Source organism: Heptranchias perlo, chromosome 14 (genome assembly GCF_035084215.1).
Source record: "Heptranchias perlo isolate sHepPer1 chromosome 14, sHepPer1.hap1, whole genome shotgun sequence".
NCBI lineage: Eukaryota > Metazoa > Chordata > Chondrichthyes > Hexanchiformes > Hexanchidae > Heptranchias > Heptranchias perlo.
The window spans coordinates 36,950,757-36,977,734 of NC_090338.1; the positions used below are offsets into that span (position 1 = coordinate 36,950,757).

The following is a 26,978-nucleotide window of genomic DNA, read 5'->3' on the forward strand; positions in this document are numbered from 1 at the left end:
TAGACCACAATTGGGAGTATAGTGTACAGTTCTGGTCTCCATATTATAGAAAAGGTGTAGAGGCATTGGAGAGGGGGCAATAATTATTCACAAGGATGATACCAGAACTGAGAGGTTATTCTCATCAGGAAAGGTTGAACAGGTTGGGGCTCTTCTCTCTGGAAAAAGAGAAGGCAGAAGGGTAACCTGATAGGGTCGACGTAGAGAAAATGTTTCCACTTCTCAAATATAAAGTAGTCACTAATAAATCCAATAGGGAATTCAGGAGAAACTTCTTTACCCGAAGAATGTAAGAATGTGGAACTTGCTACAACAAGGAGTAGTTGAGACAAATAGCATAGATGCAATTAAGGGGACGCTCGATAAGCACATGAGGGAGAAAGGAATAGAAGGGTATTTTGATATGGTTAGATGATGCAGGGAGGGAGGAGGCTCGTGTGCAGCATAAACACCGGCATAGGCCAATTGGGCTGAATGGCCTGTTTCTGTGCTGTAGTTTCAATGTAACTCGATGTAAAGTATCTGTAGGATATCCTCAATCCAGCAAGGGATAAAAGATGAATTAAACATAATTGGGAAATTTAAGGAAATAATTTAAGTGCAGCAGAACCCAGGGATACAGAAGTGAGACAGTTGGAGGGGGAAATAAGAGAGAAGTTCCTTTAGTAAAACCCTGACAATTGGCGTAACTTGCCAAATTTGTGTTTGGAAATTGATTTATCAATTCCAGGTTTATAAATATTTTAGTATGAATCATTTATGAATCCATGGAGCGTGAACTGTCAAAGCAACAGTGCTTGCCCTCTGATGCTTAAAATATAATGAAAAGTTAACTCCATGTCTGTGACAATAATATATGAATCTTCACACTCTGAAGCATTGATTTAATTAAGAGTCTTGGGGACTATAAAAATTAGCCACTGACTGGCTGAAAACAACCTGGCTTCCACTTCCAAACTGAAGGCACAAAAAAAAGATAAATATTTAGGCTTCAAAAAAATATTGGGACAAAAAAAAACAAAATTAGAAAAGTATAAGTTAAAGGTAAAGATAATGTTAGAATAATAAAAATACAAGAATAAAGGATTGAGACAGAGGAAAGATTAGATAGGGAGGGGAAGACAGGACAATCAGAAGCGTTACAAATTTATGTTGACTACTTGAATGTGGTTAATATTAACTGATACAACGAATCAAATTAATGGTTTAAAAACTACTCCTAAGAGAGTAGCTTTATTACTACAATATTGGGAATGATTGTAATATTATTATTTCAGCATTACAACATGAAAGCTGATCCAGGGAATTCCAGTCAAAGTACACTGCTGGTACAAATAAAATACTGGTATATTTTAATTGACTGATGTGAGCTAACATGAATTTACTCAGGGAAAGAAGAGCTCAGTGTATACACACTGTAACAAATGTACAGATCTCCGCTCACTGGCTTCTACTTGAGTTTTTATTGGTTTTGCATATTCCACTCACCTTTCATTATTTGATGCAATTCCATCTGCAGAGTGTGTATGGCTCTAGATGCCAAATCACCCACTGATCTTTCAACGCGGTGAATGGAGAGACAACCATCAGCCACCGCAGCAATGTCATCGTCTTCCAGAAATATAACTCTGTTTGTGTGCTCAATGATTGCACTGTTAAAGAATGATTAAGATACTGTTGTATTTACTCAATAGGTAAAGATATATTTTCTAATAACCTGCCATAATTGTAACTAAGAAATATACAACTGCATAATGCTTATATATTACTATTTCTGGTATATATGTATTACAGCAACATTTGTAAAGTCAGTAACTGATATTTTCAAAATTTTCCGAGTTAAAAATTTATCCAGACATTTCACATATTCCCCAGTAAAAACACAGCGATACTAAAGCACCTTTCTTCTGTAGCACCTATTTTAACTTCAGTGTTTCTGTTTGGCAAAGGTCTTATCCACTTAATAAACAAAAGAACAAAGCATTTATGTAGTGCCTTATCATATCTTCAGGACATCCCACAGCGCTTCACAACCAATTCATTACACTGAAAGTGCAGTCACTATAATGTAGGCAGATGCAACAACAACAACTTGCATTTATACGGCACCTTTAACATAGTAAAATATCCCAAGGTGCTTCACAGGAGCATTATCAAACTAAATTTGACATCGAGCCACATAACGTGATTTTAGGACAGGTGACAAAAAACTTGGTCAAAGAGGTAGGGAAGCAGAGAGGTTTCGGGAGGGAATTCCAGAGCTTTGGGCCTCGGCAGCTGAAGGCACGGCCGCCAATGGTAGGATGATTAAAATCGGGGCTGCGCATGAGGCAAGAAGTGGAGAAGCGTAGAGATCTTGGAAGGGGTTACAGAGATAGGGAGGGGAACGGCCATGGAGGGATTTGAAAACAAGGATGAGAATTTTTAAATAGAAGCGTTCCCGGACTGGGAGCCAATGTAAGTCAGCGTGCACAGGGGTGATGGGTGAACGGGATTTGGTGCAAGTTAGGACACGGGCAGCAGAGTTTTGGGAGAGCTCAAGTTTATGGAGGGTGGATGATGGAAGGCCGGCCAAGAGAGCATTGGAATAGTCAAGTCTAGAGGTAACAAAGGCATGGATGAGGGTTTCAGCAGCAGATGAGCTAAATCAGGGGCAGAGACAGACATTGTTGCAGAGGTGGAAGTAGGTGGTCTTGGTGATGGAGCGGATATATGGTCGGTAGCTTATTTCAGAGTCAAATAGGACGCCAAGGTTGCAAACGGTCTGGTTCAGCCTCAGACAATGGCCAGGGAGAGGCATGAAGTCGGTGGCTAGGGAACGGAGTTTGTGGTGGGGACCGAAAACAATAGCTTCGGTCTTCCTAATATTTAGTTGGAGGAAATTTTTGCACATTCAGTACTGGATGCCGGACAAGCAGTGCAACAAATCAGAGACAGTGGAGGGGTTGAGGGAGGTGGTAGTGAGGTAGAGCTGGGTGTCGTCAGCATATACGTGGAACTTGACGTGTTTATGGATGATGTCACCGAGGGGCAGCATGTAGATGAGAAATAGGTGGCCAAGGATAGATTTTTGGGGGACTCCAGACGTAACGGTGCAGGAGTGGGAAAAGAAGCTATTGCAGGTGATTCTCTGGCTACGATTGGATAGACAGCAGTCAATTTCTACATAGCAAGGTCCCACAAATAAGACTGATTAACGTGTGCGTTTTTGGTGGTGTTGGTTGCGAGAAGAACATTGGCTGAGACACCAAAAGATCCTGCTCTTCTTCAAATAGTGCCATGCGATATTTAATGGCCATCAAACCATTGGGATAGATAGACAAGGCCTCGATGTAACTTCTCATCTGAAATATGGCACTTCTGACAATGCAGCACTTCCTCACTACTGCACATACGTGTCAGCCTAAATTATGCACTAATGTCCTGAAACCCACAACCTTCTGATTTAAGAGATTATCATCGACTGAGCCAAGCTAGCAATTTATAACTTAATTGTTTCATATAGTTTTATAAGGCTGCATATAGTGACACTGCTATTCCCGGCCTGAATGGGGATAATTGGATAATTCCTCCGTCAATCATGCCTGGAAACTGCTGTAAGTGACAGGGATTGTTTCTCCGCACATAAAATTATGTAACTATCCCCCACACACTGCATTTTGCTGGAGAAATCACGGTGCTTTTATCGGGAGAAGTTGCTGCAGTTTTAGTCATGCATGAGCTGTTTGCTGCTATTGTAAATAGACATTGTTTACTTTGCTGTCTGCTGCAAAATACACTTGTCTGCTGCAAGTCCTGCCACGCCTCCAACTCATTGGCTGACCAGGGGTGTCAATACACACTCTGGTTTTATAATTAAGTTTTAGCTTCTGTGGAGGCAGGTTGGTATTTACTAAGTGATACAATTTCTCATACTGCTAAGTATCCAATAGTCCCATGTGATGTCACATCCTACTTTTAATCGTCGAGCAGAAATTGATAGCCAAGTTCCGCACCCATGAGGACGGCCTCAACCGGGATCTTGGGTTCATGTCACGCTACACGTTACCCCACCAGCGAACAAATGTTATCTGTTTTTAATATAACGGGTCAGTTGCTGTCTTTTCTATGTTTCTACCTCTCTATCTCTGTTTTTTTTTGTTTGTTGTTTTTTTTGGTGATTTGTATATTCTGAGACCTGGCAGGTAACACCTGTCTGTCTGCACACTGATTGCCTTGGCAACAGGCAGTTGAAAAAACTGTCTGTTATCACCAAGCATTGTTCTGTGAATTATAAATGCGACTTCATTTCGAGGATTTCATTTCCACATCGTTCACCTGAGGAAGGAGGTAGCCTCCGAAAGCTTGTGAATTTAAAATAAAATTGCTGGACTATAACTTGGTGTTGTAAAATTGTTTACAATTGTCAACCCCAGTCCATCACCGGCATCTCCACATCATTAATAAAAGGAGAACATTTCTTCAGAATTAACTAGCTCACATTCAAAGAAAGCAACAATACAGGCTAGTACTTTTGATTGATTAATTAGCATGTCAAGACAATATTGTTGACTTTAGCAAACAGTCAGTACAGATTACAGTGGAATTTCAAAACACAAACACAAACAAAATAGAAGAGTATGTTTTGCACTGACCTAGCATCAGATGCCAAATAAAATTCAACAGTTTTCTCCTCTCCAATGGGATGCAGGCACTTAACATTTTCAGTCTCAATTCGTTGTGTCTTGGTCGTACTGCCACTTTTGCTGTTGTTGTCTATAGTGTAAAAAAAAACTTCAGCAAATCATTCCGTTGAGTGCTTTTGCTAAAAATAAATTAATAATCATACTGGAAAATAAGAAACTCCTTCCTAAAATATGTTACGAGTAAAAAAAAAATCACACAGCTCCGAGTTTTTGTTGTGAAAGTTTCAAGGCGCAATATGCAGTGCCTTTCTGAGGGAGAGCTGCACTGTCTTTTGGACGGGATATTAAACTGAGAACCTGCCTACCCTCTCAGGTGAACATAAAAGATCTCGTGGCTCTACTTCAAAGAAGAGCAAGGGAGTTCTCCCGGTGTCCTGGCCAATATTTATCCCTCAACCAATACCACCAGAACAGTTTAATTGGTCATTTATACTATTGCTGTTTGTGGGACCATGGTGTGTGCAAATTAGGCTGCCCCTTTAAATAGAGCTCCTCCAACTGACAGATCTTACTGCGCATGCGCAGCCCGCCCAACGCGCAGATCAGCAGTGGGGAACCCGGAGGAGCAGGTAAGTGGATCCAATTAGTGGATTGGATGCTACAATCGCGCAGGATTATAACAGTGGCCACACTCAGAAAAAAATAACGAATTGGCTGTGAAGTGCTTTGGGATGTCCTGAGGTCATGAAAGGTGCTATATAAATGCAAGTTTTCTTTCTTTCAATTCTAATTATAGTTTTCTTGTGACCATTTACAGTAAAGCTGAAGAGGAAGCTTACTGATTACCAACATTTTCCTCACCAGGCTTGCTTAAACTTGGAGTGGGGGTGACAATTTAATGATTCAACTATAGCAGCTTTAATTATCTATCATATTTCTGATCACTCCTAATTCTTTCACAATTAGAAACAGCAATCTTATTGAAACATACAAGATTCTGAGGGGACTCAATAGGGTAGCTGCTGAGAAGATGTTACCCCTCATGGGGGAATCTAAAACTAGGGGGCATGGGGCCCGATGTTAGCAGGGCTGCGGGTTCTCGGTGGGGGGGCTATCAGGCGCGTGGGTAACGCGCCCGGTGAAATTAGTCAGCTTCCCGCGCGATTGTAGCATCCAATTCACTAATTGGAACCACTTACCTGCTCCTCCGGGTTCCCCACTGCTGATCTGCGCGTCGGGCGGGCTGCGCATGCGCAGTAAGATCTGTCAGCTGGAGGAGCTCTATTTAAAGGGGCAGTCCTCCACTGACAGATGCTGCCACAAATAGCAAAAATTACAGCATGGAGCAGCCCAGGGGGAAGGCTGCTCCCAGTTTAATGATGCCTCACTCCAGGTATCAATACATGGGGTGAGGAGGAGGGGGAGGACAGAGATCCTCCTCCCGGCGTGCGGGAGGAAGCGGCCTGCCTCTGCCACCAGGAAGGCCTGGCTCGAGTGGCAGAGGAGATCACCAGCGCAACCAACATATCGCCCACCTGCATACAGTGCAGGAGGCGCTCCAATGACCTCAGTAGGTCAGCCAAAGTGAGTACACGTAGTCTTTCCCTTACACTCCGTCTGCCACATCACTGCCCCCACCCCACATCTCCTTCTGCACTGCCAACACTACTCTGTCACATCATACCTCATACCCACTCAAACCTCATTCTCATCTTACCTGCACCTACTCATCCCGATCCTCATACAATCTCATGGCTCTCTCTCATACTCACCCTCTCGTGCATCTCTTTGACGGCCAGCCTCACTCAACCTGCCACCACCTGTGCTGCAGCCACAGGGCATGCATCACATATGTGCAGTAGGCAGCGTAAGGCAAACGTGTCGTGAGCATGAAGGGGATGCACAAGGGTGTTTGAGGGTTTGTCATGTGTGTTACTTATTTTGAATTTCTGATCAACTCACATTACATATTATATTGGCACCACTACTGCCATGTCTTCACGAATCCTGTCTGGTTTGTGCAATAATGCCCTCTCCTGAGGATCACTATGAGGACCCACAACTGATGCCACCCATTGTGTCACTGCAGAGTGGGTGTAGGTGTATTTGCAGGGCTCTTTTGCGCAGACGACTGAGAGACATCGGCGATGTCCCCGGTTGCACCCTGGAAGGATGCGGAGGAGAAGTTGTTGAGGGCAGTGGTGACTTTGACAGCAACAGGTAAGAAGATGGTGCTTGGGCCAGCCAGGAGCAGCTCGGCATGAAAGAGGCTGCAGATGTCCACGACTACATGTCGAGTGACTCTGAGCCTCCGTGTGAACTGCTGCTCAGAGAGGTCCAGGAGGCTGAGCCTCGGTCTGTGGACCCTGTGGCGAGGGTAGTGCCCTCTGCGACGCATCTCTCTCTGCGGTTGCCCTCCCTCCTGCTGTACAGGTGGATGTGTCACAGCACTCTGTTGTGGAGCTCCACGTGTCAGAGGTGGACGGCGTGGATGGCGAGGCTGGTGATGCTGTTCGCCCTCCGAGGAGGTCATTACTGCAGCTACGGCGGCCCCCATCCGCAAGATGTACATCTGAGGGGGTCCGCAAGGTAGGTACATGTCTCCGGACCCCGGGGTAAGTGTGCAGGTTGGTGACTTTGACTGTCAGGAGGAGGGTGGTGGAAGCCAAACTTTGTCCCAAGTGACAGAGTGGCCTCCTGCAATGGGTGAGGGTCTCCCGCCCCCCCCCCCACCTGTCAAATGGACCTTTGCAGCTGCCACAGGCTGACAGCTGCAACACGTCCATTTGACCTGGGAGTGTTTCCCCCAGTGTGGGAAACAGTCCCAGTTTGCTCTAAAATCCCACCCCTCCTCACATAATCCCTTAATCAGGTCAGTTAATGACCTGAAATACCTAAATAAATACTTTCAAGTGGCATCCCGCTGGCTTAAATTGCCTGCGGGATTGCCACCAGCGGGGGCTGCGCGCGCACGCCGGCGCGTCAGCGGGGAACCCGGAAGTGCGCGGGTTCGAGGCGGGCTCCGGTCCCGCTCCGGGATTCTCCGATTTTCGGGGCCCCCCCGCCAGGACGCACCCGATAGCGGGTGCTAAAACGACGCCCATAGTCTCAGAATAAGGGGTCGCCTGTTTAAGACGGAAATGAGGAGGAATTGCTTCTCCCAGAGGGTAGTGAATCTTTGGAATTCTTTACCCCAAAAAGCTGTGGAGGCTGAGTCATTGAATACATTCAAGGCTGAGTTAGACAAATTTTTGATCAGCAAGGGTGTCGAAGGATATGGGGAAAAGGTGGGAAAGTGGAGTTGAGGTAAAAATCAGATCAGCCATGATCTCATTGAATGGCGGAGCAGGCTCGAGGGACCAAATGGCCTACTCCTGCTCCTATCTCTTATGGTCAAACTAAAATTCAAGCCTCGGGCTAGAATAAGTTTCTGATTCGCTAAAACCCAGTCAGCTCTGGTAAAAAAAAACAGATTTTCCTCGTTTTTGGCAAACAGAGGTCAATTAAGAACACAAAAAAGCTGGCAGAATTTCTAAGTTTGAACAAATATTGACTAGTCCACTTATACACTAATGGCCCGACTTACATGTTCGGTACAGGATTGGAATCTGGTCAGTGGCGAGCTTGTACTTGCTGTGAACACCAATTAGCAGGGGGCTCCCTCGCCTAAAGAGATTTTAAAAACAAAATACTGAATTTTCTAATTTAAATTCCAATTTATAAGTTTAAATTTAAAGGGAATAGCACAACTGAATTCATGTGGCATTAGCAAGAATTCAGGTTCACTAAATCAACAATATTTCTAAACCGTATAATATCTGGATTGTCCCAAATTACTATTGTTTCACTTCTTACAAGTTGCTTTACTTTGCAACAGTTTCGTAATAAATGCCTTTTCAAAAATCCTTTTGTGTACAGCTAAATCACTTCCTCAGCTGATATACTGCAGGCTAATTGTGATGCCTGGTTTGGAATACATTCACTAAACACTTTAGGGTTGATTTTAACCTTGCCTGTTCCATGGAAAGCAGACGTGCAGGCAGTTAAAATCAATGTGCCAACTGACGCACTGCCTTCCTGCTGGTTGGAATTTTAACTTGCTCTTTTGAGCAGGCAAGCAGAACATCGACTGGAAGGCAGCGGGGGCCTGGGGTTAAAATATGGAGATTGGGACTCAACTGCAATTTTAAAACCAGGCCAGCGCCGGGAAGCCGTCGTGGTTTCTCCAGGCCCACCTGGCGGCAAACTGGAGCTTGGCTAGAAGAGGTCCAGAAAGGCAAGCTTAAAAATTTTTTTTTGGTTTCTTTGTGGGCTGGGAGGAGCAGGAGTGCTCTTCTGGGCCCCACCAGGATACCTAGGGCCTCCCCCAGGCTTCTCTCCCCGTCCTCCCCCAACCGCGTTGCTCTCCTGACCCTCTCCTAGCCACTTACCTGACTGCCGGGAACTGTTCCTACTGCCGCCCAAAATCCCGTTCCTGTCTGCCAGCCAGCTATCACTTCCCGCCAGGTTCGGGCAGGAAATTGATGGGGGCCATTCAGATTAGGCCCAGGAGATACAATCTCCCAAGCTTTGAGTTGCTGAGGGCCAGACGGTTTATCGCACGCCCCCAGCCCATGCCTGGACAATTCCCGCTGACAGTTAAAACTGGTACTTTTGTAAATGAATAACAAATCAATTAATTTAAATTAAAAGAAAATTACATTTTTTCCTTCATTTTAGTACTTTCAGTGCTCAATGTTAATTTACTTTGCCTGCTCATTGACTCACGTAACAGTGTCCTATGTATTCTTTTGAACTACAGCCAGAAAGAAACCTCGATTTGTACAAGAACTGCATTTAAGAGTTTGTAGAATAGACTCCATTCATAACCTTTTTAACACTGGCTGGGAGAGAAAACAAAGCTGCACACAGCATTATTGACTATGGCCACGCATTTTAATTCATCTTTAAAGTAGCTCATAATAACTTCATTTTTGTATACAAAATCTAGTTATTTCATAGCTGATCAATTCCATGCTACTCCCAACCCATCAGACAGTAGAAAAATTTACTGCACAGAAGGAGGTCATTTGGCCCATCATGTCTGTGTCGGTCGAAAAAGAGCTACCCAGACTAATTCCTCTTTCCAGCACTTGGTCCGTAGCCTTGCAGGTTATGGCACTTCAAGTGCATATCCAAGTACTTTTTAAAATGTGATGAGGGTTTCTGCCTCTACTGCCCTTTCAGGTAGTGAGTTCCAGACCCCTACCACCCTGTGGGTGAAATTTTTTTTCCTCAGCTCCCCTTTAATCCTTCTACCAATTACTTTAAATTTATGCCCCCTGGTTATTGACCTCTCTGCTATGGGAAATAGGTCCTTCCTGTAAACTCTATCCAGGCCCCTCATAATTTTATACACACCTCAATTAAATCAGCCCTCAACCTCCTCTGTTCCAAAGAAAACAATCCCAGCCGATCCAATCTTTCCTCATAGCTAAAATTCTCCAGTCCTGGCAACATCCTTGTAAATCTCCTCTGTATCCTCTCTAGTGTAATCACATCTTTCCTGTAATGTGGTGACCAGAACTGTATGCAGTACTCAAGCTGTGGCCTAACTACAGTTCTATCATATCCTCCCTGCTTTTATATTCTATGCTTCGGCTAATAAAGGAAAGTTTTCTGTATGCCGCCTTAACCACCTTATCTACCTGTCGTGCTACCTTCAGGGATCTGTGAACATGCACTCCAAGGTCCTTCACTTCCTCTACACCTCTCAGTATCCTCCCATTTATCGTATACTCCCTTGCCTTGTTTGCCCTCCCCAAATGCATTACCTCACACTTCTCCGGACTGAATCACATTTGCCACTTTTCCGCCTGACCAGTCCATTGATATCTTCCTGCAGTCTACAGCTTTCCTCCTCACTATCAACCACATGGCCAATTTTAGTATCATCTGCAAACTTCTTAATCACGCCCCCTACATTTAAGTCTGAATCATTAATACATACCACTAAAAGCAAGGGACCTAGAACTGAGCCCTGTGGAACCCCACTGGAAAAAGCCTTCCAGTCACGAAAACACCTGTCAACCGTTACCCTTTGCTTTCTGTTACTGAGCCAATTTTGGATCCAATTTGTCACTTTCCTTTGGATCCCATGGGCTTTTTCTTTTTTGACCAGTCTGCCATATAGGACTTTGTCAAAAGCCTTGCTAAAATCCACGTTGACTACATCAAATGCACTACCCTCATTGAATTTTTTGAGGAGGTAACGAGGAGGGTCAATCAAGTTAGTCAGACATGACCTTCCCTTGACAAATCCATGTTGACTGTCCTTGATTAATCAGTGCTTTTCTAAATGACGGTTTGTACTGAACCTCAGAATTGATTCCAATAATTTGCCCACCACCAAGGTTAGACTGACTGGCCTGTAATTACTAGGTCTATCCATTTCTCCCTTTTTAAACAACGGTACAACATTAGCAGTCCTCCAATCCTCCGGCACCACATCTGTAAGCCAGGGCGGATTGGAAAATGATGGTCAGAGCCTCCGCTATTTCCTCTCTTGCTTCTCGTAACAGCCTGGGATACATTTCATTTGGGCCTGGCGATTTATCTACTTTCAAAGATGCTAAACCCCTTAATATTTCCTCTCTCACTGTTTATCCCATCCAATATTTGACAGTCCTCCTCAACTACAACCTCTGCATCGTCCTCCTCCTTTGTGAGGACAGACGCAAAGTATTCATTAAGAACCATACCAACATCACATGTTACCTTTTTGGTCTCTAATAGGCCCTACTCTTTCCTTAGTTATCCTCTTGCTCTTTATGTATTTATAAATCATTTTTGGGTTTTCCTTAATTTTACTTGTCAGTATTTTCTCATGCTCTCTCTTTGTTTTCCTACTGTCCTTTTTAATTTCACCCCTGCACGTTCTATACTCCTCTAGGCTTTCTGCAGTATTGAGCTCTCAGTGTCTGACGTAAGCTTCCCTTCTTTGCCTCATCTTACCCTGTATGCTCCTTGTCATCCAGTAATTGAATATTTGACTTTAAATTAAAAAAAACAGTAATAAAAAGATAATAAACATTCCTAAATAGGCTGCAAGAATCAAAAGTAGACATTTTTGAAATTTTAAGACAAGGTAGATAACATCACAAGCGCTCAATGATCTGACAAAGAAGCTCCAATGGTAACTATTACAGACACCATAACCTCTCACTAACCTAGTAGCAACTGCTTCACCTGGAAAGCGACTGCTCTTGAAGACAAGTGCAAATGCTCCTTCCTGCAAGTACAAAAAGAATGTAATTTCAGTTGTTAAATCAGTTTTATTGCCACCTGAAAAAGCAGATTTAATCACTGCACTAAAACGGCTATTAGAAAATCAAGAGTACATTCTCAGTACAATTATGCACAATGTTCAGAAGTGCTCTGCAAAAAAAATTCATAAAACACAATTCATTCTTTGACCTTTAGAGGCATTTCCACACATTTCCACTGCTTGGCACAGTTTTAGGAAAATAGTCTCCAAATTAATGATGTAATCGGCATGAAAGAAATGGGAGGCCCCAAAGTTGTGTGAAATAAAATCCCAATTCAACCATTTGTATTTGTATGGCTATCCAAAATAAATGCACAACTTAAAAGAATGTGTTCAAACTTTTCCCACTGTTATCTACTTAGATTTTGATTCGATGGCCAGTACTGCCACCAAAGCATCGATTAATAGGCAACTAAAACAACACTTTAAAAGTTGCAGTTACTGCCCTAATCTCAAAAATGAGGTAGCCATGGGTGCCCAAATAGTGGCAACACAGATCCCAAAGTTTCAAATTTTGTTCAGAATTTATCAATTGCAATACTAATTACAACTATATCGATATTAATAAATGTAACTTGATTTCAATACAAGTACTTAAGTCTATTTGCACTGTTATTTAAGTGATGGTAGTCGCAATCATAAAATATTTTAAACTGCATGTTTTGGCTTTCCATTCATGAAATATGTCTAAATCTTCAATGTCCAGCATATAGGTGATGAAATTCTGTTGTAAATATTCATCAAACATTGATAAAAGGTATATGAACCAGATTACTATGGATACATAAATAACATTTATATTCCATTTCCCATGTCAACATAACATTCAAATGTTTTAACATTCAAATGCTTTTCTTTTTGGAAAGAGAATTAATTGCAGCTCACCAGCTGTTGAACAACTCTTTCCACCAAAGTGGAAAATCCAATGTCTTCACTTTCTCTGTTGTCATACACATACTTCGTTAGTTTTGGAATCACTTCAGTGTCTGTCTCAGATTCAAACTCATAATTTTTACTCTCCTGTAATGGAAAATTTTGGAATTAACAGATATTTATTAAGTACATTAAATTTAGAACAGCTTACTACAATTCTACTTACCAGAAATGTTCTTAGATCTTTGTAGTTCGTGATAATTCCATTATGAACTACCACAAATTCTAAAATAAAAATAACACTGTTGAACCTGTAAGTCATCAATTCTTTAATGTTGTACAAGTATGAATTTAAAGATTCACGGCTGCCACAGCATATTGGCAAGTCAAAATGGTAGGACGAGTCATGCCTTGTACTCCTTACCCAATGATTTACTGATCTTGGCAATGCAATCGAGGATGTTGGTGACAGAAGCCGAGAATTTCCCCTTTATCCAATTTTAGATTAATTCTTTGTACTGGGTTCCCACTATGGATCATTTACACTAAACATACAAGCTAGAGGGATCCTAGATACAATTCCTGGTCAGTACCGAGTTAGCTGTTTTCAGGTCAGGCCAGTGGCAGATACACTACAATTTACATAAGAACATAAGAAATAGGAGCAAGAATAGGCCAATCGGCCCTTCAAGCCTGCTCCGCCATTCAATAAGATCATGGCTGGTCTGATCCAAACCTCAAATCTAAATTCATGTCCAATTTCCTGCCCGCTCCCCGTAATTCGTACTCAGTTTTCCCAGGCAGGGTTTCAGAGAAAAATAATATTGAAAAAATCTTTGTACATTAAATAAAAAGTGATATGCTATTCCCTTTCTATGATTTATCCATCTCACACAGTATCTTGGGCAGACAGGATCGGCAGGTGACCTATCCCCAGGCTCTGCCAATGTCATTCTGTTGGCTCTGCGAATGGCATACTGTAGATGGGTTATCAGAAATGCAATTAGCCGCATCTGGATTCCCAATTAGCCACATTTGGCTGGCAGCTAATGTATTGGACAACGCTGCTCTAGAGGCCCCAGCTTTTTCACAAGGCTACTTTCAATCAGCACATTTTACTCCCAACTGCAGCACGTGGATGTTTGTGGAGAGCGACGTGATCTCGGGTAACCACATCTGCAGTAAGTGTCTGTAACTTGAGGAACTTCGGCTCAGAGTTTTTGAGCTGGAGTCCGAGGTGCAGACATTGCGATGCATCAGGGAGGGGTAAGAGTTACCTGGACACTGAACCAGGAGGCAGTCATACCCCTTAGGTTAGGTAGTGGTTTAGATTTGGTTAGTGGTTAGTGGTCAGGGATAGGAGGGTGTGACTGCAAGTCAGGCAGATAAGGGGACCCCAGATGCAGTGGTGGAGAAGCCTCAGTCATTGCCCTTGTCCAACAGGTACAAGGTACTTGCTACCTGTGTGGATGAGAACAAAGACTGCAGGGAGAATGGACAAATTGACCACGGCACCATGGTACAGGAGGCCATTCAAGTAGGGGGAGCGAAAAGGAATGTGGTAGTGTTAGGGGATAGTCTAATCAGGGGGATAGATACTGTTCTCTGCAGCTGTGACCAGGAGCTCTGACGCCCATGTTGCCTGCCCGCTGCCAGGGTCAAGGACATCTTCTCGTGGCTGGAGAAGAACTTGAAGCAGGAGGGGGAGGATCCAGTTGTCATGATCCACATAGGTAGAACTAGGAATGAGGCTCTGCTGAGGGAGTTTGAGGAGCTGGGGTCTAAATTAATAAGCAGAACCTCAAAAGGTAATAATCTCTGGATTGCTATCTGAGTCACATGCAAATTGGCATCGGGACAAACAGATTAGATGGTTAAATGCGTTGCTGAAAGAGTGGTGTAGGAAGCAGGGGTTTCAATTCATGGGGCACTGGCACCAGTACTGGGGAAAGAGGGAGCTGTTCCGTTGAGACGGGCTCCACTTAAATCGGGCTGGGATCAGTGTCCTAGCCAATCGAATAACTAGAGCAGTAGATAGGGCTTTAAACTAATAAGAGAAGATGGGGGGAGGGGTTGGAAGAGGGTTCAGGTGAGGGTAAATTTATAAGTCGAAAAAGAAAAGTCAAGGCTGTAGAGAAGAGTAGCGATTTGGGTGAAAGCAAGCAGAGTGTGTCAGGAAGGGACAGAGAGTTTAACAAAGGTAATAGGGCATCAGTGACTAAGGTCACATCAGGGAAAAATAGTAAAAAGTTAAAACTGAAGGCACTATATCTGATTGGATGAAGCATTCGTAACAAGACAAATGAATTAATGGCTTAAAAGAGAGATAAATGGGTTTGATGTAGTAGCTATTACTGAGATTGCAGGGTGGCCAATGTTGGGAACTAAGTATTCCAGGGTACTTGACTTTTAGAAAAGACAGGCAAAATGGAAAGAGGAGTGGCAGCCCTGATAATAAAGGATAAGATAAAGGCAGTAGTGAGAAAGGATCTTAGCTCAGAAAATCAAGATGTAGAATCAGTATGGGTGGAGCTAAGAAATAACAAGGCGCAGAAAACACTGCTGGGAGCAGTTTATAGGCCCCTTAACAGTAGTTACAGTGTTGGAAAGAGTATAAATCAGGAAATTAGAGGAGCATGTAACAAGGGTAATGCAATAATCGTGGGGAACTTTACTCTTCATTATCGACTGGGCAAACTAAATTGGCAAAAGTAGTTTGGAGGACGAGTTCGTGGAATGCATTCGAGACAGTTTTCCAGAACAGTATGTCAAGGAACCAACTAGGGTACAGGCTTATTTTAGATCTAGTATTGTGCAATGCGACAGGGTTAACTAGTAATTTTATAGCTAAGGATCCTCTGGGGCAGAGTGATCGTGATATGATAGAATTTCATATTGAGTTTGAGAGTGATGTAGCTAAGTCTGAAACTAGGGTCTTAAATTTAAACAAAGCCAATTACGTAGGTATAAGGGACGAGTTGGCTAAGGTAGATTGGGAAATTAGGTTAAAAGATATGATGGTAGATAAGCAATGGCGAACATTTAAAGAAATAATTCATAATTCTCAATGAATATACATTCTCGAGGAATAAAAACTCCACGGGAAAAATGATCCAACCATGGCTAACGAGAGAAGTTAAGGATAGTATTAGATTAAAAGAGGCTCACAATTTTGCCAAAAATAGTAAGCCTGAGGATTGGGAGGCTTTTAGAAATCAGCAAAGGATGACCAAGAAATTGATAGAGGGAGAAAATTGAACATGAGAGTAAACTGGCAAGAAATATAAAAACAGATTGTAAGAGCTTCCACAAGTATGTAAAAGATTAGCGAAAGTAAACGTGGGTGCCTTAGAGACAGAAACAGGAGAAATTATAATGGGAATAAGGAAATGGCAGAGACGATAAACAAATGCTTTGTATCTGTCTTCACAGTAGAAGACACAAAAAACATACTGGAAATAGTGGGGAGCCAAGGGTCTAATGAGAGTGAGGAACTTAAAGCAATTAATATTAGTAAAGAAAAATTACTGGAGAAATTAATGAGACTAAAAGCCGACATATCCCCCAGACCTGATGGACTACATCTTAGGGTTTTAAGAGAGGTGGTAGAGATAGTGGATGCATTGGTTTTGATCGTCCAAAATTCCCTAGATTCTAGAACGGTCTCCACGGATTGGAAGATAGCAAATGTAACCCTACTATTCAAGAAAGAAGGGAGAGAAAACAGGGTACGACAGGCCAGTTAGCCCAACATCAATAGTAGGGAAAATGCTAGAATCTATTGTTAAGGTCATAGTAACAGGGCACTTAGAAAATCATAATATGATTAGGCAGTGTCAACACGATTTTAAGAAGGGGAAATCGTGTTTGACAAATCCATTAAGAGTTTTTTTTTTGAGGGTGTAACTAGCAGGGCAGAAAAAGGGGAACCAGTGGATGTAGTATATTTGGATTTTCAAAAGGCATTCAATAAGGTGCCACACAAAAGGTTGTTACACAAGATAAGGGCTCATGGGATTGGGGGTAATATATCAGCATGGATTGAGGATTGGTTAACAGACAGAAGACAGAGAGTAGAAATAAACAGGTAATTTTCAGGTTGGCAGGTTGTAACCAGTGGGGTGCCGCAAGGAGTAGTGCTTGGGCCTCAGCTGTTTACAATATATATCAATGATGAAGGGACAAAGTGTAATGTATCCAAGTTTGCTGACGATGCAAAGCTAGGTGGGGAAGTAAGCTGTGAGGAGGACACAAAGGGTCTGCAAAGGGATATAGACAGGTTAAGTGAGTGGGCGAGAAGTTGGCAGATGGAGTATAAGGTAGGGAAATGTGAACTTATCCACTTCGGTAGGAAGAATACAGAAGCAGAGTATTTTCTTTTAAAAGGTGAGAGACTAAGAAAGGTTGACAGTCAAAAGGATTTGGGGATCTTTGTACATGAATCACCAGAGGTGGCGGTACAGTGATATACAGTCAGGAGGGAGTGGCCCTGGGAGTCCTCAACATTGACTCTGGACCCCATGAAATCTCATGGCATCAGGTCAAACATGGGCAAGGAAACCTCCTGCTGATTACCCTTCCTACCGTCCTCCTTCAGCTGATGAATCAGTCCTCCTCCATGTTGAGCACCACTTGGAGGAAGCACTGAGGGTAGCAAGGGCACAAAACGTACTCTGGGTGGGGGACTTCAATATCCATCACCAAGAGCGGCTCAGTAGCACCACTACTGACCGAGCTGGCCGAGTCCTGAAGGACATAGTTGCCAGACTGGGCCTGCAGCAGGTGGTGAGCGAACCAACACAAGGGAAAAACTTACTTGACCTCGTCCTCACCAATCTACCTGTCGCAAATGCATCTGTCCATGACAGCACTGGTAGGAGTGACCACCGTACAGTCCTCGTGGAGATGAAGTCCCGTCTTCGCACTGAGGACACCATCCAACGTGTTGTGTGGCACTACCACCGTGCTAAATGGGATAGATTCAGAACAGATCGAGCAGCTCAAAACTGGGAATCCATGAGGCATTGTGGGCCATCAGCAGCAGCAGAATTGTATTCCAGCACAATCTGTAACCTCACGGCCCGGCATATTCCTCACTCTACCATTACCAACAAGCCACGAGATCAACCCTGGTTCAATGAGGAGTGTAGAAGAGCATGCTAGGAGTAGCACCAGGCGTACCTAAAAATGAGGTGCCAACCTGGTGAAGCTACAACTCAGGACTACATGCGTGCTAAACAGCGGAAGCAACATGCTATAGACCGAGCTAAGCGATTCCACAACCCACGGATCAGATCAAAGTTCTGCAGTCCTGCCACATCCAGTCGTGAATGGTGGTGGACAATTAAACAACTAACGGGAGGAGGAGGCTCTGCAAACATCCCCATCCTCAATGATGGTGGAGTCCAGCACGTGAGTGCAAAAGACGTTTGCAACCATCTTCAGCCAGAAGTGCCGAGTGGATGATCCATCTCGGCCTCCTCCTGATATCCCCACCATCACAGAAGCCAGTCTTCAGCCAATTCGATTCACTCCACATGATATCAAGAAACGGCTGAATGCACTGGATACAGCAAAGGCTATGGGCCCCGACAACATCCCAGCTGTAGTGCTGAAGACTTGTGCTCCAGAACTAGCTGCGCCTCTAGCCAAGCTGTTCCAGTACAGCTACAACACTGGCATCTACCCGACAATGTGGATGAGAATCCCTACGTGGTCAGTTTTTAGTAAAATATTAAAATGCCTACGTGGCAAAGAAGCAGAATGCAAAATGGTTAGAAAGGGTTAATTAGTTAGTAACTGAGATTGATACAAGTGGCCTGGCCCTCCTGCTGGGCCATATGTTTGCTTAGTCAGCAGGCCTGCATTGTCTTATCAATGATAGGTCTTTGATGTGAGTCAAGGACTGGTCTGAATGTCTCCATGTTTATGGCAGATCAATATAGGTAACGAGCTTAGCCAAAGTTGAAAGACATTCCAGGTTGGGAGATAAGGAACAGAAGGAACAGGGAAGAACATTCCAAGTTGGAAAGTGAGGAAGTATCCCCTTTGATGTCTAACAGCAGCATGATCAGCACATGGACGATTTATGATTGGCCGGAAATAATGTAACCTCGCATGGCAACCTATGCCCGGCTTATGATTGGTGTTGACCCTCGTTAAGTATGTTCCAACCCTATTCATCTGTATAAAAACGTGTGGATTTCTGTATGTTTTTGTTCTTGCTCTGCTAGCATAGAGGGACTCTATCAGGAGTCCAAATCAATGCTGCAGACTAAGAACCCTGCTATTAAAGATGTGTTGAACTTTAAAATGTATTCGACTTCAGTTTTTACTGAACCAGACTGAGGGGAAAGAATCCGGATCATCATTTGGTGTCAGAGGTGGGATCTTAACGGTCGTTCACCGAGAGTTCGCGGAGTAAGAGGCGGATTGTCTCAGACACGGAGGAAGGAAATGGCGCCCCGATGTAAGTAGTCTTAATTTACTATGTCGGTTTTCCTCCAATCCGTCAGTCTGACGACGAATCGTCCGATCGCTAACACTCGTGTGGTGTCCTTACAAGATTCAGGTCAGTCTGGCGAATACACAGATATAGCAGGAAGAGGTCAGTGGTCGAATATCACTGAGGGAATAACTTGTAAGCGGTAGGTCAGTGGTTAATATCACTGAGGGTAGTCAGGGTTTAAGTTCCTGATGATTGGATATAAACAGGAACTAGTGATAAAACTTAGATGCCGCCAAAAAAGGCTCAGGAATTAATTTGGAAAAATAACAGAGGTACCACAGCCAAAGAACTAATTGCTTTATGGAGACAGTACTGTAAAAAATATGGATAGAATTAAGTGACTAGACAAATGTTTAGAAGACAGAGGCCCGAAAAAGAAAGGTTTTGTTGTTTAAGTGTACTGTCCCTTTAAAAAGCCTGTCTTGATCAGTGTTTTTTTTGTCGGTGTTGTGGGCCACGCCCCCTTCTTACTGTGTCTTACGTGTTTTCTTCCTTTGTGTAATGTATCTGTCTTGTCGTGTGTTTAATTCTGATACTGCCGAATTAAAATTGGAGTTATTGAGGTTAAGTGACCTATTAAATTCTGGTTCTTATAAAGTGTGGGCATGTTAAATTCCAGACATGGGATCTTCAAAAAATTGGCATTTTGAATGTTTATTTTGTGATTGGCTGTGGTTTAAAAAGAGGTTAAAAATTAACGGGATAGATTAAAAAAACTATCTGGTATCACTGTGATAGGAAAAGTCGGAAAGCTGGAACAGCTCACATCCACTAAAAGTATGTGAAAAAATAGTGTGCAAAAATATAGTATAAAGCAATCCACAAATGTGAGAAGTAAAAAAATCAGTCAAACCTGTGTGAAGTGAAATTTTGAAGGTGGGAACTTAATCTCAAAAGGGAGAAGGATCAAGTTACTCCTACCACAAGAGCAAGTTAATATTAACCCCTTCCATCCCAAGAAGCCAGACTGTCATGCCAAGACCAGTTCAAACAGATAGAAATGACCCAGTCGGTTGAGAACTGTCTGAGGCTTGCCCAGAACACAGGTGAACATGAGGTAACAATTGGTATAGGTTATATTAGTAAAATTGTCCCAATCACTCGGAAATGCCAAAGGCTACAATTGACTGAGATATAAGTTTTCACGCTACAGTGAAAAATTGATAAGAAAGGAATGTAAAACAAATCATATGAAAAGGAAGCATAGGTTAGACAATTGGAAGTCCATTACTTGAGCTATGTACTGACACAGGGTACTAAACGCCTATCAGTTTTACCCTGCCACAGTATGATAAGGAAGTTTGGACAAGTTCTGGGGCTATTCAATTTTATTTGAAATTAATAGTAGAATACAAGATCTGACCAAAGAGGGGAGACCTTCCCTGACAAATTATATAACTCGCATTGAGACTGCTAAGAAAACTCAACAATTAGATCAACACCTCCTAACTCAAGTGTTAAAACAAAGAGCCACATGGAATGGAGGTGGACATCGTAAAAAGAGATAGGCAAATATGGAGACGTAAAGATCTGTGATAAGTGATATAGCAACTGCCTTTGCCTCCGTTGTTAACACCATTGATTTGACAACATTAGATCAAAAGGTCAGAGATTTAGGGTCTCGCATTAAAGATATATTAAAAGATAAATGAAAATACAGATAAGGAATTGTCTGAGGATCAAATGCTGACCATATATTTGCAAAGGATAGCTACAGTGCTAGAAACACATGCCCAAACCATTAATAAATTAATAAAAGAGGAATATAACGTATCTTAGCAGGCGGCTGCTAATGATATCTGCTTAATGTGGTTACATCTTGAAAACACAGAGATCAGGACTTGGAGTTAGAAATTCCAGTCTGCAGCCCTGCGTACATCTGTATGTGGGAGAGACAGTGTTTATTTCAGACAGGCTGCGTGCTTCAGAGAGAGAGCGAGAATGGAACTAGGCAATTTCTCTCTCCTGTTTTGTTTTCTGAATTTGTTTTGGGTATAGGGATTATTCCTTTGGATAAATAAATAATAAATGAAGATTTGACAAATTAATCACTTGGGCTCTCAAGAAGAGCCGCAATGGATTTTCTGTGTTTCTTTTAAAACAGGTGACCCTGGTTTTTTTTTGGGACCACGTGAGTGTTGATGGTGCAGGATTACCAAGAGTAGTTACAAAGTTACGGTGCAACCTTTGCTGGAGAAATTTGGTGCAGGAAACGATCCAGTGGTGTTAAAGATTTAAGACTTTAGCTGCAGACATCAGCAGATACCAAATGTCACAGCGTTGTGATATCAACCTGATTCTGTTCTTTTGAAAACATTTTGATTTGTTTTGTTTTAGCCTATTTGTTGTCTTCCGAGACAGAATGCTCGAGGTGGGGAGATATGGGAATTTCTCTAAAGTCATTGAATTGGGCATGATAAAAAAATCAATCTGGCATAAATATACAATCTAGTGGAAGTCAGGAAAGTGTAGTTGAGAATAGTAAATTGATAGCTTTCTCGTGGAGATATTTGTGTCCTTGCCTATAATGAATAATGAGAAAACTACACTCAATAGCCTGGCCACTACCCTGACATCGGGACCATGCAGGGGGAGATAAGCACTCTAGACACCCCTGATCTTTTTGATAAAATAACCTGAAAACCTAAGAGTGGCTACAGTGGACATAAAAGATACAAATGTATGTTGCCATCATCTGAAACGGAGATCAGGATGAAGAACATGATTACAAAGGCCTATGGCCTGGTGAGCTATTGCAACCACTCTTTAAACAAACCAGTTGCTTTTACAGGACTGAATCCTACAGGACATATGATGTGTGCCATGGAAAATGTTCGAAAATACCATGAGGAAGAAGAGACTGGCCAGCAGAAAGTTAATATCCAAGAACACTAAGCTCATTCCTATGAGATGCTGCTAGTATGCGGAGATACATGAAGAAGATACAGTGAAGAATGAATCTCAGACAGGCTCAGTTACTTGACAACAGCACAACAGGAAAATGGTTAATGTGGTCCAGGCGAGTGAGAAATCCTTTTAAACAAGGCACTGACACATGGTCCATAGAGAAACCAACTAATTAATGAAACAGTCAGGAAACACTGGTATCAATCAAAAGGACTGAAATTAAAGTAAAGAGGGACACAGTAATTTGGATTTCCAAAATTCAGGGTTAGGTTCCCATTAGTTAACAATAAAATTGGGAGAAACAATATTTAGAAGATATCCGCACGATGGATACAAAATTACAAGATTATGAGGGGCCCAGATAAAGTAGACAGGAAGTACCTGTTTCCCCTAGCAGAGGGTTCAAGAACTAGAGGACGTAGATTTAAGCTGATTGGCTGGAACAAAATTAAAGGGATGTGTTACTAGACATGCTGTCACTGTGTGTCCACATAGTGTTGGACACAGCCCAGAAGCACAGTGTGGGTTTAATAATACCGACCAATCGGGATATTAACTGTACCATGGAGGCCCTAGAGGCGGATCTAAAACCCACTTAAGTGGCATATGCCGGAGAGGGCGAATACTGTGTTACAACTAATTTGAAAACGTTTAAATATGCCAATCTAACTTGTGATATTTTAAGTCCAGAATTCTACTCCATTTCTGAAGTCCTGGTTCGGATTGGACCCGAGGAACTGGTAGAGATACATCGGCATAACCTCACCACCTTACAAGTTTCTGAGAATGTCAGAAAGGACTTAAAAGCATATCAGGACACATTTGGGTATCTGACACCCCTGTTGCCTAAATACTTGGAAGCATTGCGAATGGAGATACGCCTCTCCCAGAAGGTTTATTATAACCTACAACAGGACAATAACAACATTAAGCATGACATTGACCAAATTAAAGTCACCACCTGGTCAAATGACCTCTGGAATTTGGGACTGAATATACAGATCCATCTTTGGATTAGATTAGTTTCATATGTATTAGTCGTAGTGCAGTTTGTTGGAATGTGCTTCTTGATTTTCATTGCATGTAATAAATGTAAGTAGAGGATGAAGGGTTTGGCAAAGATAGTAAAACAGAGCCTGGGTGAGAATGTCCCCATTGTCTCTGTGGTTTCAACTAAGAAAACATCTTAATGGTACCGGGAGTAGCACCCGCTGGGGTAAGGTGCATGTAAAAGGGAAGACAATTATAGTTTGATAGGATTATCAGATGCTCTGCCTCTCTTCCACCCGGACTGGTGGCCAACACGAAGGGAACCTGGTTAAGATGAGGTACAGCATCTAACGGGATATTGTAGGGAGAATTTGGATTAAGGGATATAATGGGGAGGGCACCAATTCACAGGTGTAAAATGGTCTGAAAGGTACCATTTAGTCTAGTTAGGCTGGAAACAAAATATAAAGCACCATAGGACATTTGACCATGTTAGCCTTTTCAAACTAACATGAATAGGTTTAGCTGATCAAGGACATTCGCAGCTTACTTGAGAGATGTTTAGAAGGAGTCTGTTCCTGAGAACAGATAAGATACAAAGGCGTATTGATGAAACATGTCTGTGTTCTATTGGGACTTCTCTAGTTCAAGGGCTAGTCATATTCATTGTTATAATTCTTATAGTTTATTGCTTACTTAAATGTTGCTGCAGAACCTGCAAGACCAGTGAGCACCGTAATAATTGGTTATCATGATATGATAAAAGGGGGGAATGAGAATCCCTACGTGGTCAGTTTTTAGTAAAATATTAAAATGCCTACGTGGCAAAGAAGCAGAATGCAAAATGGTTAGAAAGGGTTAATTAGTTAGTAACTGAGATTGATACAAGTGGCCTGGCCCTCCTGCTGGGCCATATGTTTGCTTAGTCAGCAGGCCTGCATTGTCTTATCAATGATAGGTCTTTGATGTGAGTCAAGGACTGGTCTGAATGTCTCCATGTTTATGGCAGATCAATATAGGTAACGAGCTTAGCCAAAGTTGAAAGACATTCCAGGTTGGGAGATAAGGAACAGAAGGAACAGGGAAGAACATTCCAAGTTGGAAAGTGAGGAAGTATCCCCTTTGATGTCTAACAGCAGCATGATCAGCACATGGACGATTTATGATTGGCCGGAAATAATGTAACCTCGCATGGCAACCTATGCCCGGCTTATGATTGGTGTTGACCCTCGTTAAGTATGTTCCAACCCTATTCATCTGTATAAAAACGTGTGGATTTCTGTATGTTTTTGTTCTTGCTCTGCTAGCATAGAGGGACTCTATCAGGAGTCCAAATCAATGCTGCAGACTAAGAACCCTGCTATTAAAGATGTGCTGAACTTTAAAATGTATTCGACTTCAGTTATTACTGAACCAGACTGAGGGGAAAGAATCCGGATCGTCATGGAAAATTGCCCAGGTATGTCCTGTCCACAAAAAGCAGGACAAATCCAATCCGGCAAATTACCGCCCCATCAGTCTACTCTCAAGCATCAGCAAAGTGATGGAAGGTGTTGCAGACAGTGCTATCAAGCAGCACTTACTCAACAATAACCTGCTCAATGATGCTCAGTTTGGGTTCCGCCAGGACCACTTGGCTCCAGACCTCATTACAGCCTTGGTCCAAACATGGAAAAAAGAGCTGAATTCCAGAGGTTAGGTGAGAGTGACTGCCCTTGACATCAAGGCAGCATTTGACCGAGAGTGGCACCAAGGAGCCCTAGTAAAATTGAAGTCAATGGGAATCAGGGGGAAAACTCTCCAGTGGCTGGAATCATACCTAGCACAAAGGAAGATGGTAGTGGTTGTTGGAGGCCAATCATCTCAGCCCCAGGACATTGCTGCAGGAGTTCGTCAGGGTAGTGTCCTAGGCCCAACCATCTTCAGCTGCTTCATCAATGGCCTTCCCTCCATCATAAGGTCAGAAATGGGGATGTTCGCTGATGATTGCAGTGTTCAGTTCCATTCACAACCCCTCAAATAATGAAGCAGTCCGAGCCCGCACGCAGCAAGACCTGGACAACATCCAGGCTTGGGCTGATGAGTGGCAAGTAACATTCGCGCCAGATAAGTGCCAGGCAATGACCATCTCCAACAAGAGAGAGTCTAACAACCTCCCCTTGACATTTAACGGCATTACCATCGCCGAATCCCCCACCATCAACGTCCTAGGGGGTCACCATTGACCATAAACTTAACTGGACCAGCCATATAAATACTGTGGCTACGAGAGCAGGTCAGAGGCTGGGTATTCTGCGGCGAGTGACTCACCTCCTGACTCCCCAAAGCCTTTCCACCATCTACAAGGCACAAGTCAGGAATGTGATGGAATACTCTCCACTTGCTTGGATGAGTGCAGCTCCAACAACACTCAAGAAGCTTGACACCATCCAAGATAAAGCAGCCCACTTGATTGGCACCCCATCCACCACCCTAAACATTCACTCCCTTCACCACCGGCGCACTGTGGCTGCAGTGTGTACTATCCACAGGATGCACTGCAGCAACTCACCAAGGCTTCTTCGACAGCAACTCGCCAAGGCTTCTTCGACAGCACCTCCCAAACCCGCGACCTCTATCACCTGGAAGGACAAGAGCAGCAGGCACATGGGAACAACAGCACCTGCACGTTCCCTTCCAAGTCACACACCATCCCGACATGGAAATATATCGCCGTTCCTTCATCGTCGCTGGGTCAAAATCCTGGAACTCCCTTCCTAACAGCACTGTGGGAGAACAGTCACCACACGGACTGCAGCGGTTCAAGAAGGTGGCTCACCACCACCTTCTCAAGGGCAATTAGGGATGGGCAATAAATGCCAGCCTCGCCAGCGACGCCCACATCCCATGAACGAATAAAGAAAAATGAATCACAGAAAATTAACGTGCGGGTAGAGCAAGCAATTAGGAAGGCAAATGGTATTTTAGCTTTTATTGCAAGGGGGTTGGAGTATAAGAGTAACGAGGTCTTGCTCCAATTATGTAGGGCTCTGGTGAGACCACACCTGGAGTACTGTACACAGTTTTGGCCTCCTTACCTAAGGAAGAATATACTTGCTTTAGAGGGGGTGCAACTAAGGTTCACAAGATTGATTCCTGGGATGAGAGGTTTGTCTTATGAGGAGAGATTGAGTAGAATTGGCCTATATTCTAGAGTTTAGAAGAATGAGAGGTGATCTCATTGAAATGTATAATATTCTTACAGGGCTTGACAGGGTAGATGCTGAGAGGCTGTTTCCTCTGGCTGTAGAGTCTAGAACTAGGTCATAGTCTCAAGACAAGGGGTCAGCCACTTAGGACAGAGATGAGGAAAAATTTCTTCACTCAGGGGGTTGTGAATTTTTGGAATTCTCTACCCCAGATTGCTGTGGACGCTCAGTCGTTGAGTATATTCAAGACTGAGATCGACAAATTTTTGGACACTGAGGAAATCAAGGTATATGGTGATTGGGCGGGAAAGTGAAGTTGAGATAGAAGATCAGTCATGATCTTATTGAATGGCGGAGCAGGATCGAGGGGCCACATGGCCTACTCCTGCTCCTATTTCTTATGTTCTAACCTCTTTGAAAGGCTCCAGATCAAAACTCAAGTGATTTGAAAAGTGCAGGCTAATAAATTTCCCTGAAAACAGTAACCAGAAGCAAACATTTATTTAATTAACTATTAAAGCAGTTAATCAAACATATATCTGAACAAATTACAGCAGGTTTGTATTTGAATTGAATAGCTT

At 43.0% G+C, this 26,978-nt stretch overlaps 1 protein-coding gene across 1 annotated transcript in view; it reads right to left on the bottom strand.

Annotated features, from left to right (window-relative positions):
* LOC137332207 (glutamine--fructose-6-phosphate aminotransferase [isomerizing] 2-like) overlaps positions 1–26,978 on the bottom strand; it is a 76,712-nt gene that overhangs the window by 25,989 nt on the left and 23,745 nt on the right. Inside the window, exons 5-10 of the mRNA XM_067995903.1 lie at positions 13,031–13,089; positions 12,817–12,951; positions 11,834–11,895; positions 8,212–8,291; positions 4,635–4,755; positions 1,489–1,652 (exon numbers count right to left, since the gene is read on the bottom strand). Coding sequence (XP_067852004.1) covers positions 1,489–1,652; positions 4,635–4,755; positions 8,212–8,291; positions 11,834–11,895; positions 12,817–12,951; positions 13,031–13,089 — 621 coding nt within the window. The remainder of the gene's footprint in view (positions 1–1,488; positions 1,653–4,634; positions 4,756–8,211; positions 8,292–11,833; positions 11,896–12,816; positions 12,952–13,030; positions 13,090–26,978) is intronic.